The sequence below is a fragment of the Trachymyrmex cornetzi genome, unplaced genomic scaffold (assembly GCF_001594075.2).
Source record: "Trachymyrmex cornetzi isolate Tcor2-1 unplaced genomic scaffold, Tcor1.1 scaffold73, whole genome shotgun sequence".
NCBI lineage: Eukaryota > Metazoa > Arthropoda > Insecta > Hymenoptera > Formicidae > Trachymyrmex > Trachymyrmex cornetzi.
This window is the reverse complement of record NW_017300059.1, coordinates 435,185-456,274: the sequence shown is the minus strand read 5'-3', so window position 1 is coordinate 456,274 and position 21,090 is coordinate 435,185. Positions and strand designations below refer to the sequence as shown.

Genomic DNA, 21,090 nt, shown 5'->3' with positions numbered 1-21,090 from the left:
GAGTTCTTCATTCTGCATTTTTTATATGAAGCAATATTTTACATTTCTATAATTGTTCGAAAGAAATGTGATATGAATCCAAACTATAGGAACGTATTCTTTTCGCAACAAAAAGAGAATCCACAATTTACTTCAGAATCTTTCTCATTTACTTAAAAAGAAAGCGGAAGCATTATGCTCTAAGTAGAAGGAAAAGAAAACGGGACATAGGAGAGCTTATTTACAGGGCGCTGTACACTTCTGTTGACTGCGTGGCAAGCACTGGAACGAAAGCTTAGAGACACCGAGCAAAAAATGGGAATCCTGTTAGAAAAAAAATGGACAGCTTAAATATCAACGGCAACAACATTCGTGAATTTTGTAATATTCAGTACAAACATTTCGTGGTGCCCTACGGAGGTATGCTCCTTTATGATTTTGTTATTTTTCGCGTTTACATTCATCTTTAAAGCAAGTAGTATATTTTTAATTTGTCACTATATTTGATATAAAGAATTTTTATAAAAATGTTATGAGGTATTATAAGATTTTTTCTCTCTCATCAGGGTAATTATAACAAAAGATGACAGATAAACAGTGCAATATCTTTTATCAAAAATTGTTGAGAAAAATTTTTTTAATATTATTTGATTGAACATGTTTTATAAAATTCATTACTTTTTAAAAATCTAATTTGTTAGAAATTCTTTCTGTGAGATCTATTTACTGATTTACATATGTAATATTAGCTGCAGTATTGTCAACTCCTTTGCGGGGAACATTGCGCTGCTCCTTTTCTACTTTTCAGAACTCTGGTGTAATCCGGTATGGGATTTATTACTCTGTTGGCCGCCAACAAAAGCCTCTACTACGGCAAAGCAGCGATGCCCCTTCGTGGATGGATTTGATACGACTAGTAAGTAAACGAAGCCTGATTTTAATGTGGATCTCAATCTTCCTAATAATCTAACATTGACATTGTTTGAGTTGATAATGGATGATTGTGGATAGCTATGTGTAGATATTCATTTATTGTAATTTTAATGTCCGTTAAATGATAGTTTCTGTCATTTTTCAAGTCATTAGTATAATAAAAGAAATTATTAAAATCGAATAAAAATTTCTGTATATTTAGATCGTAATCTCTAATTTCATTTTTTTTTAGAAGAAGAGAAAAGTGGATATTAGCATAAAAAACTTAATATTTGGAATATAAAATAGTTCTGACTTGAACCCTTTTTCCTTTTTACCCTTTACGATTCCTATATGTATTTATTGGAATTTATGAAAATGATTTCTCAGCGAGTAAAAATATGTGAAAAATATTTTTTTAAATCTTTTTCCTTGCATACATATTTTGCGAAAATTATTTGGAAAATAGATATTAGAAAAACTGACGTATATTTTAATATAATATAAAGCTGAAAATATTTCTGATGTTGACACTACAAGACCCGTCGAGTCGCAAAAAACGCTTACATGTAAATTAATAAAATTAAAATTCAGATTAATTATTTTAATAATTCTCTAATTGTTCGTTTTTTTGTTTTTGTTTTTTGAATGACTACATAGTAAATCTGACAATTTGATGAGCGATATGATTCTACTTTTTGACGCAATGTACTTGACTCCGTTTTTATTTTATGTAAGTTTTTATATTATTTTTGTATAAGTTAATATTCTACTTTTTGATGCAATGTATTTGACTCCGTTTTAATTTATGTAAGTTATTATATTATTATTGTATAAGTTAATATTTTTGATAATCATTTGGCTATACTTTACATAGCTAATTTGGCATTTGGATAAAGGAGAATGAGCTAAATTGCAAAACTTTATCTTTAATTATGTGCGTGATTTTTAAAATATTTTCTAATTATTTTATTAATCGGAGATTAATTTCTTATAAATACATTTTTTTCATATTACTTGATTATTTTAATAATTGAAAATTAATCTTTTACATATTAAAAATTTATATGTATGTATATATTATTTTTTCATACCAAATATTAGATAGTAATATTGGATATTATTAGTGGATGTTAATTAAAAAAAATCAGACAGAAAATTAGACAATTTTTTAATAAATCATTAACAAACTAAGCTTATTTTCGAAGATCTGTAAGTACTTATGTTTAAAAGATTACATGAGTTTGCACTATCTAGCTGTTTATATCGTAATTTGCAGATTTAATTATAGAAGTATTGTATATTATTTAGAAACTTCGTAGAAAGAATTGAGGATAAGAATACATCGTAATTTGCAGATTTAATTATAGAAGTATTGTATATTATTTAGAAACTTCGTAGAAGGAATTGAGGATAAGAATACGTCACAACAATACTTCCTCTTTAATAAGAACAAAGCGAGTTTAAATGGCAACATGTTTCCACAAATATTTCACAAAGACGGAAGAATTTTAATTATAATTTTGATATTATGTTGGAAATGATATTACCAAACTTATTACACAACAATATTTTATATAAAAATAAAAATGCCATGAATAAAATCATGTATTCCATGTTTTATTTCTATTTTGCAATGTAATCCCAAATTAATTATATTATTTGTGAAAATTAAATTAAACAATCTTTTAATTGATTTACAGATAAAATATATTATAAAATTGTTGAAATTGAAAACCAAAGGCACGTACACTGAAAGAAATATTTTTGGAATTTGTGACTATTATTATATGTTATCATAATTATAACAATTACTGTAATAACGTTAGTAATAAGAACTATATAATTCCATTAATAAATATATTTAGTTGGTAACTGAAAGAACTACAATTATGGTTGTTATTAAAATTGGTTGCAATTACTATATATATTTACAGTTACAATAGTTATAGTCTTTTTAGAGTTGCCAATTGTATATATTTGTTGATATAATTATACATACAGTTATTATTATTATCATTATAGTAATGATACCAAACATTTTTCTCTCAGTGCATGATACGTTAATTAAAAATTGAATTAATTTGAAGAAATCTTTTACTTTTTATGTTTCCGCTTTGGGGAAGAAGTTACATGATCGTACATTGTACATACTTAAAGAATTTTGCCGTCGTTGTAATATTATGTACCATAGATCCTATTGCGATAGGTATTATTAATTTCAAGTAAAATCGCGATAAAAAGTCACGTTTTTCACTGTACGATACAATCGCGTTTTCTAGTGGATAAAATGAATTTTTAAGGGCGATAATGCAGTAACGAGAGAGATGCTGCAGATGCACTCATGTCCAAAACAACGCAGTTCTTTGAGGACCATTTATGACAAGAAATTTCTCGAAGGCCTTCGCACATTATATAATTGTTCGAAAATATCGAGCTATATTGAAAAATATATGTATCGAAAATACTTCAAGAATTTTCAACAGTTTGTTTTATTGAAAATTTATATCAAGACGAAAGTAATTATTCATTAAAAATAAATTCTCGATTTATATTCGAAATATTTAATATTGAATGTGGCTGAACAGAAGTATTCAAGCTGCATCTTCGAAGGAGCGACGCGATAATAAATGCAGAGAGATTTTGTCCGCTCTCGACATGTCTTCCCTGAAACACTTCGATCGCATTCAATAGCGTCGCGAACTGCAAATGCGTCGTGAAACGAATTTTTTAAATATTGATGTATTACCACCTTTTCGTTATAACATTATTTTAAAAAGGTTACTTTACATAACTTATCTAAATGTAGTAGCACAATATAATAATCTATAACAATAAAATAATATATTCTGTTAAATAACATGATATTATTATTATTGAGTATTTACTTGTTCAAAATATTTATATACTTTTACATTTAACTTTGCTAATTTCATTCATAACAATTTTTAGTATGCATCAATTTGTAGTGCAAATGAATGAATTCGTTATAGATGTTTCATCGTCGTACATCGTCTTTAAGAAACCAAGCAGAGCAAGAAGGTAAAAATAATGACCTTCAGCGCACCTTGAATTTCTGAAATGACGAATCAAAGCGTTTGTATCTATATATACATATAATAAGTTAAAATACTTTTATTTGTCATTTATGAAAAATAATCGATGGTTTCATGAATAGAAATATTTTATTTTTAATAATTGTAAAATTACAGTAACACAGAAATTGCGAGAAAATCTATCTTCGTGCAATGGACTGTATATATTAAATAGTTTTACTTTTGACAACGATTAATGTTTAAACAGAACTTTACGTAGTCCAAATTATGTAATTAAGAGAAACAGAAAGACAGAGTTTGCAAATTAAATATTTCATAATTAATCTTTAGTACACAATAATTTTCCGGTCCGTTATTACACACAATTTTCTATTCATTAGATATCTCATAACATCTATTACTAACATATTTATCATCATTTTTTCTTTTAGAAAGACAGAATAATAGAAGATGAAAGAAAACCATTATATGTATACTTGTATAAATACTTGTATCTAATTAGCACTTTTTTTATTTTAAGATTCAATTGCCTTGAAAATTTTTACAATGTATTAACTGGGTTAATTTACTTTACAAGCATACAAAAATTATTAAATGATTCTTACATATACTTTAACATATGTAAAAAATATTCGTAAGGTTGTGTATCAAAAAAAATTGTATACAAATATTATAACTAATTATTTCCTGTTCCAAGAAAAGAAACCAACAAATCGTGTGTACTAAAAGTTACCCGAGAAAAATGTTTTTAAATTAAATTGGTTTTATATCAAAATTAATTAACACAGAAAGTATTACAAGTGTAAATATAATTTATTATTTTATTTAAAAAAATAAGTAACTTATATAAATTATCTGAAATTAAGATTTGCCATTATTAAACGTTTCCCTTAATGGTTAATTTAAAGATCGAGAAATTTAAGGCGCACAATTTTCTATTCATTAGATATCTCATAACGTCTATTACTAATATTTATATCATCATTTTTTCTTTTAGAAAGACAGAATAATAGAAGATGAAAGAAAACCATTATATATATACTTATATAAATACTTGTATCTAATTAGCACTTTTTTAATTTTAAGATTCAATTGCCTTGAAAATTTTTACGGTAATATATAAATCCATATAAAGATAAAAATATATGAAAGAGACATTTTTATATTTTATGGCACAAGGTAAAATCTTAGATGAATAGTGTTCGTAACGGATGCAATTCGACATGTTTAGTCATTGGCAAAGGATTCTCAAATAGCGCCATTATTCGTTTCTCGTACTGCATTGTATATATGTATATGTGCAACATATGTTGAACAGTGTAGAAAGCGCAGCCGTGGACCCTTCAATTTTCCAAGCTTTAAAGAAATCTTTAAAACGAAAGCGGACTACACGATGTCGTCTTCTTCCTGTTTCCTTTAATCTCATGGAATATCCATTGAATGCGTCATTCTTTCTGTTCACATTGCAGCATGTTCTTTAATATAAAAATTTAATTTTTTGTGTAAAAGTTTGATTTTTAATCCAACGTGTAACAGAATCTCATTATATTTAACATAAAATACGATAAGATCCTGTTATGTATAGAAGATGAGACATCATACTTTTAGCATAAAATCAAAGTGGATCGTATGTCATAATACTTTTATCGCGTATGAATTCATTAAAAATGCGTTTTATAACGAGTAATAAGAATCTTTCTTGCATTATTAATTACTTCTTTTTCAAAGAGAAATGTCTCTATATGTTCTTATTGAAGAAACAAGGAGAAACAATGAAAATATATTCTAAAGTGTATAAACTCAAAAAATTGACCGATAATTTTTGATTTCTTGTAACAGCAAATAACATCAGCTTATTTCTTGGATAATTTATATATTATTCCATATTTAAACGTACGATTGTTTAATATTATTATAATCTAGTAAAAATAGTAAGAGAAATAATGGCTGAATAAAAATGTTGATCAAATGAAGATGCAACTGAGATATTTCTAGCGATGGCATTGGATTCTCATATTTTCTTGAATCTCGAATATTTTTTCAGAATCTGTAGAGAAGAAATGCGGCTATAATGGACGGTGGGAGGCACAGAACGGTACAAGCATGAACGAGGAATCGTTCATTGGCTGGGCGAATTACACCACCTGCTTAACGCCAGAAATGCTGTGGCTTCACTACAGAGTCTACAATAATAATGTCGAGGGCGAGGTAAATTTCATGAATAGCAAGAGAAATATTAGAACAAGAGAGTTTTAAATGTTTGATATCTGTCAAAAATGATGTACATTTTAAGAACTGCGATGTATAAATCTAAATAGTCTAAATCAAGCTAAAAATAGTTATATGTATAATTATATGTATAAATTATATCTATAAAAATTATATGTTATAACTCTAAAAATTAGTTTTTCAAATAAAATTACAAACTCGACGTAAGAAACTTCGAAAACATGACATACGCAGGAATTTGAAAACGCAATGTTTTTTTTTTCGGATATTAAAGGATTAAAAAATATATAACCGTAATAGTTTTTAAATAGGAGAATATGACACATTTAATTATTATTCTTAATCGATTTCGATATATAGGACAAATAAAAATTCATGCTTTAATCATAATTGATTAATTCAAATTTTAAAATTATTAACAATTTATTTCGTTTATTAAAATGTAAATAAAATTGAATATTTATAAAAACAATTTTTTTCCTTAAACATAAAAAAACTTTTATTTATTTAATTGTAAACATGATCTTCTTAATTATTATTTAATATAATTTTTAAGAATTAATTAAGGTTATAATTAAATTTAACTTTTTATATTTGAAAGCTTTATAGTGTAACTGACGTTTCATTTAATGTTTTAACGTGATAGACCAAAAGGTAAAATCAATTAATTACATACAAAATAAACATTACGTACAAAATTGAAGTAGTAAAACACTTTTAACGCATCTATTATTTTCTTCATTTTAGACATTTCTATGTTTCATTCTTGCGTTTATTAAAGCCGGTTAATGATTATTCTTTAATGTGCTTTTTGTTTTCTACTTCTTACTTTTTGCTATTTTTTACATCTTGTCTTTTTGCTTCTTATCTGGTTTTTTGTTTTATGTCGCCCGAAATAAAAGTTAACGAACTTTGGAAGAAACAGAAAACACGTAGCAACAAATACAGTTGTCGATAAAACGGTTTCAAAGGGGAACAAAGCAAGAGGTAAAAAGCAATAAACAGGAAATAAAGAGCACGTTGTAGAATAGGCTTTATAGTATAACTGATGTTTTATTTAACGTTTTAACGTAATAGATCAAAAGCTGAAATAAACCAAATTCATATCAAGTTGGTGCCATAAAGTTTTAAATAAACATTAATATACAAAATTGAAGCAGCAAAACGTTTTTAACATGTTCATTGTTTTTTTTATTTTGCAATAGATATTCCTATATTTTGTTTCTGCGTATTGTTCGGACAAATTGTAATCTTTGTGGATGCTACTATGATAAAAATTGCGGCTACACATCTCGTTAATTTGCTTTTTAATCTCTCGCTCCCTCTTCCCGATCTCTTATTTACCCAATTCTTTTCTTTTTATTTGAAATACGTGTTTTTACGCAACTATTTTGTTATTGCTCTTTCTGAACGTATAAATATTTTCGCGTATCATGTTATTTATATCTCACCGTATCTGTCTTCGTATACGCTCTATATTTTATTTACAATATTTTGATTCTATACCTTTGTGCATTTAATATAACTGCCAATCGTTTATTCGCATCTGGGATTGATATTATTGATCTTTTCGTCTTTTGAAATGATTTTCATAAATACTGGAAAGAAATTGTGGTAAACTTCATTTTTCTTTATATAAACGTACGCTGTATACATTATAAATATTGATAATTGAATATTATTAAATATTAGAATTTCATTATAAATATAGATTTAGAGATGTTTGAAAAATTATATGGATCGGATATTAATTAATAAAATTAAAAATATGTTGACCGATTAATTAAAGGAAATTTGACAAACATAAAAAAAAATATTTATTTGCTATGTAAAATAATTGACAAATTGTTCTTCTTGTATTGTTAAGAATTATAGTTAAAAAGAGTTAGAAGAGGTTTTTTTATACCTATTTGTATAAATATGTAATGTAAGTTGTACGTTTTACAAAACATTTCTGTGAGTTTTCCCTGTGGAGAAATACATCGCAAATATGTTTTCATTATATCAAAGTATAAAGTTTCATTACAATCGACTGCTTTGTTCTCTTTTTCCAGATGAAAATGGAAATAGCCGAGAAGACGCGTACCCTTGAGTTTGTCGGTCTCAGTATATCTTTGGTGGCTTTGCTTGCTTCTCTGGTGATTTTCTGTCGATTTAGGTGAGTAAAAAGTTTCAAAAAGTGATTTCGCGTATTTTATTTGTGTGAAGAAACTCGGTACAAATGAAACAGTTCTTAGTTCCTTTAAAGCTTGCAATTACAAAATAAATTAATTTGATTTTCAATTCAATTTTTAGTACTACAGAACTCTATTAGAAAGTTTGCGACAAAGTTTTATTTTATCTATTTTTTTCCGTTAGAGTTTTATTTTATCTATTTCTCCTAAGATTTTAAAGAAATTTCTTTCTAATTGCGGAAAGAACTATAAAACAATTTAAAAATAAAATTGTAATAAAAAAGTGCCGAAAAAATCAATCAGTATTCTTAACAAAAAATTGAGATTTTTCAATAAACATACAGTTACATATTTTTGTGTTATATATCTACTATTTAATGAATAATTACTTTTGGAAGTCATTGATTTAATAAAATATAATTACGTAAAGTTATGTTCGGCGATGTAACCATCCCTGTAAGCCGCTGTCACTTTGCATAAATTTACATCTTAAGTAGTTAAACGGCTAAAATTAATGCTAAACGGTATTTGCGTCAAATTTTCTAGATCGTTGCGAAACACAAGGACCAGAATTCACAAGAATCTCTTTGTCGCCATGGTCGTGCAGGTGCTCATCAGATTAATGTTGTACATAGACATCGCGATCTATCGTAGGAAGCCGCATGGCACGCAACGAGGAATAGGAAATACCGTAAGACGCAATGAGATTATTTTACCTTTATAATTGAAGGAAGGGGAGAGATCATTTTCTTATTCTTTTTCACGGACATTCAATTTTATTATTTATTTTTCCATTTTTTAATATTTTTGTCGCGTGTTATTTCATAATATAATTACGAGACAAGAGCGAATTTAGTAAAATCCACATTTCAATGCAAATAAAGCCTCTCCGCGAAGCCCGGAAACGAGCTAGAGATGTTAGATTTTACAGAAATTTGGGTTAGATCGCTGATTATAAATTCAAATGTCAAGTGTTCAGACGTCACTTTTCTTCGCGTATGGAGAAACCGACTTTGCATCACTTACATTTACATGTGAATCCATAAAACGTGATATATCTTTTACCTCTTTTACAGCCGGTATTGTGCGAGGCCAGTTACGTGCTATTGGAATACGTCAAGACTGCGATGTTTATGTGGATGTTCATAGAGGGTCTGTTTCTGCACAACATGGTGACTGGTATGTACTCGGGAATGTGACACGCTTTACATACGTTTCGCATGAAAGCCACGTTAATGTCAGAATCGTGATATGTAGAAATCGCACTAAGAGAAAAGATTTCATTAATTTAGTAAATCACCTTTAATCGGTGATCGATAAATATGTGACAACAAATTATGTTGTTGTGATTGCTGCGAGTCTGCTATACCAATCAATTATTAGTAACAGAAATAAACTATATAGAATCTAACCTATCTTTTGGATAGACTTTAGCTCATTTACATAGAATTCGTAGATGATCGTGGAGTCTTAAGTCATAACAAATTATGTTGTTGTGATTGCTGCGAGTCTGCTATACCAATCAATTATTAGTAACAGAAATGAACTATATAGAATCTGACCTATCTTTTGGATAGACTTTAGCTCATTTACATAGAATTTGTAGATGATCGTGGAGTCTTAAGTCGTAGGAAATCCACCAAGCACAGTCAAATATAGGGAGAATACTTGACTAGAATTAGTCAATTTCTTGCGATTTGAGACCCTGCAACCGTCTACGACTTTTATATATATATGAGCCTCTTATTTGCTAGCGATACTATTGATTATTTGTTACATTGACGAATTAATTTGCAATCGTAACAAATCGATTGTTTTTTTAACAAATATCACATTTGCTTTCCCTTGATTTGTTCCTATAACAAAATTATTTCTCTCAGTGCGAGTATTTCTAGAATTAATTTTGGAATCGTAATTATAAAGTAAATTAAGAAATCTTTTCTTGCCCGATTTATTATTATGACAGGACTGACGAGTTATTTACATAAATGTGAAAATGTTCGAAGTGCGTATTTTATTTTTTCCACTATAAGTGCGCTTACACCACAATAATCATAATAAATATTGCCACACGCGTCTAATACATATTTTAAACAATTCTTGTCCTATACAAAAGACTGTTTAATATGATCTGACTTTCTTCTATCATTGACAGATTAATCAGCTTAAAAAAAATACTTTAATTCAAATTTCGATTAAATAATTGTCATATAATTTCGCATTTCGATTATAATTTTACAGTGACGGTTTTTCAAGAGACGTCTTATTACCGGATGTATCGATTCGTTGGATGGGGATGTCCAGTGCTGATGACTTTGGCTTGGGCCATTGTTATGGCATTTTATTATCATCCGAAATCAAAGTAAGTTCTGGATTATTTGCTTAAATACTGAAACGTTTTTATAACTTTTATTTATTTGGACATTAACGTTTGACTTGTTGGTCACAATATGGACATACAATTGCAAAATATTAACAATATACTTCAGTCATTGTAAAACATAAGCACATTAAGTTTACATTCAGTGATTTACTGAAGAAGATCCAAAGCAAGAGTCACAATATGTATTTATAAATATATTAAATTATGAATTTTGAAATATTAGATTTCCTAGATGTTGGTCAGGGTACAATTTATCGTCTTACTTTTGGATCCTCGAAGGACCTAGATTCGCAGTGATATTGGTGAGCAAATCATAACAAATTTTTAATAATCATTTAAAGAAAAAAGAATCAATCACACTCGTTTTAAATTATATTATATATATAAAATGTAATTTAAAATAAGTGTGATCGATTCTATAATATGTGTGATAATTATATAGGTACATAAAAACGTCCGTGGAGTTATGAATTCATAGATAATTGCAACTACTTGTGTATTAACAATTTTTTTAATTTTGTTTAATAAAATTGTAACATATGTAATTCATTCCTTGAAAGAAATATGCTATCAGGCGATTATTTATCGATAGAAAAATACAGTTTACATTATACCTAATAATCAATTTAAAATTGTCAATAAGTTCTAGCTCATTGTATTTCTTCTCATTATTTTCTTTCAGCTCAACTTTTTATTCTTGCTGAATATTATAAGAGTGCTCGTGATCAAGTTACGGCAAAGTCACACAAGCGAGATTGAACAAGTTCTGTAAGTACGCAAATAAGCAAATTAGAATTTCTCCAAAGAACCAAATAGGTTTAGAATTTCAGTCTCATTTTCAAACTCAGAAATTTCTAATTTCTCGCAAAAGTTAATTAATCAATTATTTTAAATCAACAAAATATTCTCTATTTTATTTACTTTATAAATATAAAAATTTACATCGCAAAGGATTTTACTAAAATCTTTCTGCATGACATTTTGCATGTTAGTTTGATTCTTTTTCGCTTTTTTATTCATACAATTTTAATTAAATTTTTCATGTTTGGTCTTTGTGCATAAGAATCTATGTACGCGATTCGTTAACCAGTTTATCAGTTTCGTTAAAAAAAAAACATAACTGATAGCTGACAAGTGTGCATCGTATCGAAAGTAACTCTAATTTAAACACTGACTGGTTGCTGTTGATCAATGTTATGTAAATGTCGACAATGTCAGTTTTGTTTTTTTTTTACATATTCTTTATAATATCCGTAAAATGATCAAGGTTATATTATAAAGTTTAAATAATGATTTCAATATTTCTCTTAATAAGTATATTTTTGGTGATTACGTTATAAATGACTTTGCGAAAAACGTTGGTAGCAAGCACAAGTATTCGCGTAAAACATGCAGTTATAAAAGTGTCAAGATAATTTTTTACTGTACTCAGGAAAGCCGTGAGGGCAACCGTGGTACTTTTACCGTTATTAGGCATTACTAACGTGCTCTTCATGATCGAAGCACCGTTGGATAACGTAAGCAAGTTCGCTGTGTGGTCCTACTCCACTCATTTCCTGCGATCGTTTCAGGGCCTTTTCATCGCAATGCTTTATTGTTTTCTTAATGGCGAAGTGAGTAGATTTCATTTAGAGACATTATCTTAGTCATATTTGAAATTAATATTATTTTATTGATTAATCTTATTTTTATTGATTAATCTTATTGATTGTCATATTTGAGTAACTGTTACAAGATTATTTTCCACTTATTTTCATAAATGATATTATTATATCAGTTAGTAATTTGTTATAAACTTATAATTTTATAGATATTATCTTTTCTAAAATTTATTTAATATAAATTTAATAATTAAATAGGCGTCATTTTCTTTAAAACTTTGTTAATTTATTTACCAATTTAGTTTTATAAAAGAATATAGAATATATAATAATAACTGAAAGTTATGTTTTTATTTATTTACTAATTAAGTTTTTATAATAAAATAAAATCAAAATTAATTGAAAAATCTAGATTTAATTAAAAATTAAAAATAATATGATAAGCAGAGAACACAAACGATCCAAGGCATTCTGCCCGTATTATTTTTGTTCATCATAGCGTTATAAAAAAAAATAAAAGTATTTTTTATTAAGAAATCTCCTGCCTCTCTCTCTCTCTCTCTCTCTCTCTCTTTCTCTCTCTGTATAATAATATAAATTAGGTTTTTTTAATTAAAGAATAAATTTATGTTCTTATAAAGAAAGAGAAAAAGAGGAGAGATATAAGAGTTTTATATATTTTATTTACTTAGGTAAGACTTGCTTTGGATAAAACCATTGCCGTTTATCTTTCTCTAAGAGGAGGCGACCTGCAGACTAAAAGACAATCGACTTTTAGCGGCGGTCAACCTCAGCAAATAACTTCGAGTAAGTAAAAAAAATTAATCTATTTTTAAAACAAATATTTGTTGAAAGTGTACATTTTATTTATACTAAAACAAGCGACAAAAACATTCGAATAGCAGATAATTATTTCTCTAATGAGAATCATGTTGAGCTTTTTAAAAATTGACTTCGCATTATTATCTGTCGAAGATATTTCTATAGAATATTCCATCGAATAAATATCCGCAGAAAAAAGAAGTATAAATTCTGCTTCGGGGTAGAAAGTTTTTTAATCTTTTTCAATTCGTGGCACATTATACTTACGTATAATGAGCCAAACTTATTGAGGTAATCATTAGTTCACATGCTTTAGCGCTCAATATAGATTTATTATCAGATATCTTTAACATGACATTTAGAAATAAAAAATGAACTTTGAAAGTTTTATCATTAATATTTTATTATTTTTAAAATAATTCTATTGCAATAATGATTGCAAAACTTGATTTAGTTAAAATAAAAGTAAACATAATATAATTTAAGTAATTTTTACATCTTTACATTTTTACATTTTTTACTTCACTCTCTTGTTTATTTCTTTATTTTTTGTGCTTCTTTTTATTTCTCTAAAATTTTCGCTACACACTTGGAGCACCGTAGAATATTGATTGAAAAACTCTGGTCTGACACCTGTTGAATATTTATAATTGATACTTGTAAGTTATTTACATTTGCAACCCGATCTATAATGCTGAAGTATAACTCTGACGAATTAAAATTCTTTATAATTTAAAAAGATATACGATAACTTTTAAAAGGCAGGCAACTATTGCCTTATTTGGTGCGTATTTATAAACGTTTATTCCCTCTATCAAAATATTTTTTATTTGTAGAATAATTTTTAGTAAATTTTATATTATTGCGCGATGCTACTACATTTGATACTATGTAAAGGCGATTGCAGTATGTTATTTGTTATAATTCCCATTAATGTATTGGATGGCCTATCGCAGTTTAACAGTTCTATGGAAATGGAAATCCATAATGTCAGATTATGGAATATAAGCCGATAACGTATTCTCATTGAAAAATCTTCATTTAATGTCGCCGATCAATCAATGCTATTTATTAATGAGATGACTGAGAATGCATGCTTCTCCTTCGAAGACGGAGATTTTAAGCTTTAAAACGCTTTTTAAAACATCGTTCTCTGATCATTTTTTGCAAAGATACGTAACTTTGAATTTGCACGATCCTTTACAGCACTAATTTTAAGTGATCTTTTAATTTTGTTGAGTAACGTATAATAAATTTCAATTCAGTTATTATAAAAAGCATTGTTCGTTGTGATATCTTTTAATTTTGTTGAGTAACGTATAATAAATTTCAATTCAGTTATTATAAAAAGCATTGATCATTGTGATAAATTATTTTTTTGAAGCCTTTGAAAATAATGACAGTTTTCTTTTTCCAATAATCACAATATAGTCAAACATTGATATTAATCGTTAATTAAATTTTTTCTTAATGGATTGATAATTTATTTATAGCATTAGTATAATTTTTAAAGAAAAGTACAAAAGGCAACATGTCAGCTGAACACAAAAAGATTACGACCAAGTAATATGTACCTATTTTTATATTCCTACTTAAGAATCTTCTGTTCTAATCCAATCAGTAGTACTTATAATATCGTTAAATAAATAATGATATCACAAAATTACATTTTGCAACGTAAAAACAATTTTTATTCAAAAATTTTATACTGTTTAAACTCAAAATATCTTTATATAAATTATTAATTATATGTATATTTTATATATAAGCTTTAGCAGCATCAACTTTAAAAAAAATATTTTGCTTACATATTACAAAACAATTTGATTTATTATTTAAAAGCGTTAATATAACAATAGAAGTTCTTAGTATTCTCGTTTGAAAATAGGTACTTCTTTCCTGTAATACTATCACATCTATCGGATCACTGGAGTAGATAATCGTATTCGAGCGACGTTATTACACTATCATAGTAAATTGAATTCCTTGGATATCGATACAAAGAATTTACGTCAGAGCCCTCCAACTCGGCCTTGTACGTTATGAAATCCTTCTTTCTTTTTCTCCTCATTAGGTTTCTGTCCTCAAGTGGCAGATCATAGTTTCATACTATTTGTAATCAGAAATCTAATCGGAGGAAGAAGGAAGAAGGATTTCATATCGTAAAATACCTGAGTTGGAAGGCTCTGCCTTACATATTCATGATAAAATCTTCAAAACATTAAATTATCTCATTCTTACGTGAAATACGAAGAACAAATTAAAAAATATCCGCAAGAAATATATTTATCACTTTTTATGTTTTTTCCTTAAAAACTTATATTTTTTCTTAATTTTTTTTTATTTTGTAGAAAATTTGATTTGTTGCAAAATTTAGCTTTGTTGTAGAATTTGAATAAAAGCGCTATTCGTAATACTGTCCTTACGTCACAGTGATCGAGATGGAAGAAGAAAAAACGAGATCTACCGGGTTAATGAGACTCTTCTGTCGGGGTGAAAATACCTCGCCACCGGATCGACCTGTCGAGTAAGTAATAATTGAGAAAGACCTTAAAGGTCAACGCCGATCCGCCGATTTGTCTGTTCTTCAATCTTATATATAGTTCTACTTTGTGTTACAGAATACAAGAACAGAGAGATGAAAAAATTGAATGCGTACTTTCTCGAGGTATTTAGGAGCTGCATTCCGATATATTAATATTGTATAAAGAATAATATTGTATAGAGAATAATTACTTTTATTTCTTAGTGCTTTAATTTCGTTCGCTTCTGCTTACTTGCGCAAAGAAGACAATAATTAAGTTCCCCAGCATGCTTTGAATGTTTCCGATATACAAGCAATTATGTAGCAATATTTGCTAATGCAGTATCAATTGTAACTTTAATGCTGTTTATATTTTTTACCTGTTAAGTAAACAAATATGAAACAAATTTGTTTTTTGTGTCTCACTTTACAGAGGAAATTCCAGCGCAGGAAATGGTGAAAGGAAATGATAATGTATTAGAATTCTCAAGATTACATCCAGCCTGTAGATACTATTGATGTAATAACTTTTGTTCTATCGCTTCTTATCTTTCGTTATTCTTAATCCTGATGTCTTCCCTGAATAGAACTTATCTAAAGCCAAGTAGAGATTATTTCATCTTTTATTTTATAATTAGAGCTATGTTATCGAGTTAAAATTAAATTTGCTTTTAATCAAATTGTAATAATCGTCTTTTGAAAAAAATTAGAATTGAATCGAAAAGAAATGTTAGAAAGAAATGTATTTTTCTTTAAATTTCAAAAGTTAGTTAAAAATGGTTCTATGATTTGAAATATGATTTAGTTTGAAATTATATCTTGTATATGTTGGTTTGTAAAATATAATTTTCTTAATTATAAATCTGATTTCTATAAAAAATAATATTTTTTCACGTTTCAGGACAACAGTTTAATCGTAGTAAACGCGCAAATCTCTCAACGTCTGGAAGTCAATCTCACAGTAAAATAATTCCGGATCCTAGAATTATCAATGCTACATTTGGATTTTCGGTGAAAGGAAACCGATTTTCCTTTGACGCAGATTGACACAGTGTGCATCACGTCACAGTAACTGAGGCGGAATTTTCTCATAAGTATCTACATTAAGCTAAATCTTGAAGTCTCGTAATGTAATGAAATCCATGACATCTTCTCTTGTAATTATGTAAATCAGTGATGCCCAAATTTTTCTAAATAGGTTATAAACATTTAAATAATTTCTTTTCTATTGTACTTAAATAGAGCAATGTTTATTTAGAATAACTAAATGAAATATTAATATTTATTACATTACCTTATTTTAACTTACATAATTTTTAAGATATAGATTATTTTTATAATTTTTTAAGCTAAAATTATACTGCCACATATTCTTATTTAATTTAATTATATTTGGAATTATATACAATTGTATTGTAAAAAAGAGTTATGATATGAATCATTTGGACAGCACTGATATAATCTATATTCAGTAATTATCACACATTGAGAAATGCGATTTTAAAACTCGTTTTGTAAACCGAATTACTTTAAGGTAATTTAATGATTTAGCAAAATAATTAAAAAATTGAAAGTTATTTTAGTAACAAAAATAAAAAATACTTACAAAAATATTTTATTTATTACTAAGTTACAATTTTATTTTAATATAAAATTGATTTATAAGACTCAATTAATATATTTAATACTGATAAATGAAAAATACTTTATATGATAGCTTCTGAGGAAACTTTAAAAGAGAAATTGCAAATTTGATGTAGAATTTATCTTTGAAAAAATAGTTAGCGCAGGTTTAATAAAATACCGTATTTTTGTAATAAATCAAGTCACTGTAATTAGTAATGGTATAATTCATCTTTTTAATCATGAAAAACTCGGAGCGGGAGAATAGTCGAGGATTACAGAAAACGGAAATCCGGCTTACTAAAAGATTCTATCTACGTCAAAGGAAGCTATCAAATTTGACCTCTGCTAAAATTGCCTCGTTATCCGGCAGAAACCTGCTCTTTAACACTTATAATTAGTGGCACGGATCAAACGTTATTGAACGTGCAACTAAGTGTGCAGCTAAACTATAAAGTTTGAAGGTTGCGCTATCGCAAGAAACTTTGTAAAATACTTTAATTCTGGTTAATATCGCTGAGATGGAAAATTAAGAACCTTAACACGTTTTATCTAATATCCGGCCAGATATTGTTTTTTCGTGTTTGTTAGATTATTGCAATTTTTGGATAAATTTGATATCTTAAATCGAATATATCCTATTTGAATGAGATAATTTTGTTAAAAAATTAATTTAGGGCCGACCTTCAAATTTCTGGACAGAAAATTTCTGAGAAAATTATATCTTTGCGATGTATCTAATGAAACATTCTCCAAACATATAATGATGTATAAATGGAATATTTAACAGTTATTTGTACTTCTAGTTGCAGTCCGGGAATCGCCGATTCTATCTTCGAATTCAATGAAGACGTGAAATTGTGCGCCATTTAAAATATCTATTCTCTTTCGCGTTGCGAAGATTCCCAGGCAACGCAATTCTAAATTCTAAAATCGGAACATATGACGTCTTTTAAACAGTTCTTGAAAAAAAAAAAAAATATCTATAAGACGTCTTTTAGATATCTTTAAAACGTTTTATGTCCTGATTTTGAATTTTATATTGTCTAAAATTTTTTTTATAAACAAATGAATAAGTATCTGATATACTGACCTTCAATTATAAAATGAAAATGGATTGTTGGCAGTTATTAATTGTACATTTAATTAGATGATATTCTCAATTAAATTAATTTGCAGGATGTTCATATGTATTTATTATTATGTAATAAATTAAATTTGAATTGTAAATGAAGTTTCACATTACAAAGAGATTACTCACACATTCTTCTGTATTAATATCATATTAGTGTTATGACTTAATTATTAGTTTATTTTCATTAAATTTGTCGATAAATTCATGATTCATTATTTCTCTTCGCAATCTAGAAAAAAAGAAAATATTTATACATGAAAATATACCTATAATACCACCTCTTGTAACTAACTTTATCAATTAAACTTAACAAATGTTTCCAATTTATTAATTTCAATTAAATTGAATTAAATATTACTTTCATTTTTTATAATATGAATTGTTTTATAAAGTTCAAATTTAATCAATTTTAATAAAAAGAGAATACAAATGGTCAGAAAGATATAATTTAATTTAAAAAATATATGAAAAATAAAAGTAACTTTGAAACATTTTGATAATTAATAAGTATATAACATTCACAAAGTGACAAGATGAAATACAAGTAGATTATTTCTAAACAAGTTTTATTGTGTCACATCACAATGTACATAGAAAAATGCCCTAACGTACAAAATTTTCTACAAAGGAACATCGATTTCTGTCCTTAAAATGTAATTTTATTTGTTAATTTTATTGTAAAACGAGAGATTAAGCCGTCATTTGTTACGGAATACATTGCGTTGTTGTGGTGAATAGTTATATTTCTCCAAGTCCTCAGAGGCCTCCATCAAATCAAGTTTATATGTTTCATATGTTGATCACAATATCTCTAACACATCTAAATATTTCCCGGTCTTCAGTTTTGCAAACTTTTTGCAATTTTTCATCTTCAAAGACATTTAACGTACATACATATATTTCAACAACAAGATAAAAATGAACTTTCGATATTTAACAACAAATTAATGTTTAAATAACGGGCAATGGAAAATAATAATTGCGCGATAATTCGTGCGCTATTATTTAACAATTATATTTCTGGATTCCTTCGAATTAAAACAAAACAAAATTGGACGTTTTGATTCCATTCCATCTTCAGCGATGTATGTACAAATAGTAAAATGATCCATTAATCAGTATAAAGTAACAATAATAGATTCAGTCCCAGTGTGCAATGGATAGAGCCTCTCCAATTGTTAATTTGAACTATTTGAAGAGTGAAACTGTTAGTTTATTCTTAAAATAAATAAACGCTAAAGAACAAAGTAATAAATAAATGAAATAAGACAGTTACAGAAAAAAATAAATTTCGAACTCACTCGTGTAACTACGATTGTAAGTCAGTATGATGTAAAAAAGTAGCTAATACGTAAATATAACATTACGTTTCACGTTAAATATAATATTACATTAATATCGTAATATTATATTATCATTTTACCATAACATATTGTATAAATATTAATTAGTAATTACCTTCATTAATATCACAAATTAAATAATTGTATTATGTTATCTCTGATATTTTTTTCTTGCACGATTTAAAAGATATCTTAAGATCGATGATTCAAAACGGAGAATCTTTTTCTGATCTCCGCATCTAAAATCTAAGTAAGTCTTCTAGATAGTTTACAGCCGAGTCACACGTGAGAAGTGATAAAAGAGATCTATGAAAGGACGGATTTTTGTAACCCTTCATTCGTATTATCATTGTTCATTCAATTAGCAAGTAATTATTGATAATTCTAATCCTATTTAAAGGATTTTATTGAATTATTTCTTCACGAATTAATGTAATGCTTGTCTACAATTGTGATGACTATAATAACTGGTGCCTACTTAAATGATATATTCTACGTCGTAAAGACTATCACAGATACGTTCTAAAAGCCTACAATTTTTATTTGCGCGTTAAGTCGATTAACGTTCGTAAAGAAACTTCGTTAAAGTTTGCTAGTGTGTACCCTGCACAAATCGATTAATTAACTGTAATTGGTCTAATCTCTTATTAATCATTAACGATGGAAAAATCATATTGTCTAATCTCTCAGTACGAATGTCGAAGAAATTTTCCTCTTTAATTCTCCTCCTCCTTTAATCCTTTAAATTATGTTTACTCACGAAAAAAAAGGTTTTGCTGAAGTATTTGAAAATTTAGCTAGATACACATTCTGATGAAAAGATTCTCATAATATAAGAGTCATAATATTAAAAAATTTTTATATTTCAAATTTATGTAGATTTCCCAGCGAGAAATGATTTAATGTCAATCGATGCCAAATCAACATTCAATTTACGGTTGTTTTTTGCTGAGTTCTGATAAAATATAAACTTTCTTAGTTCTCCTTGAAAATTATCGAATGAGAAATCTTAGAAATCGTAGATATATTTCAGAATTTTCATAAATATTTACATAAAGAATTCTAAAAAAGATGTAGACTTTTTCAGCACTTCTCTTATTCCAATTTATATAAAAAATTGTTGTAATTATATATAGAATTTATAAAAAATTTTAAAACTTATTTAAAAAATTGGAAAAATTATATAAGAAATTTTCACCAGGATACAGATCTAAAAATAATTATGTTGGATCATGTGAATAATCATTTTGAACTATCAAATTGATTGATAGACTTTAAAAACTTTTAGCAACATTATCATTATGCTTGT

General features: G+C 27.2%; 1 protein-coding gene across 1 annotated transcript; it reads left to right on the top strand.

Annotated features, from left to right (window-relative positions):
- Positions 1-284: 284 nt before the first annotated feature.
- Pdfr (Pigment-dispersing factor receptor) lies at positions 285-13,236 on the top strand. Its single transcript, XM_018517940.1, is given in 13 exon segments — positions 285-399; positions 788-895; positions 5,992-6,155; positions 8,231-8,334; positions 8,897-9,041; positions 9,427-9,529; positions 10,592-10,712; positions 10,957-11,035; positions 11,416-11,501; positions 12,166-12,346; positions 13,027-13,155; positions 13,158-13,199; positions 13,201-13,236. Coding segments are annotated over 13 exon segments (1,380 nt in total). The 5' UTR covers positions 285-317.
- Positions 13,237-21,090: the final 7,854 nt, after the last annotated feature.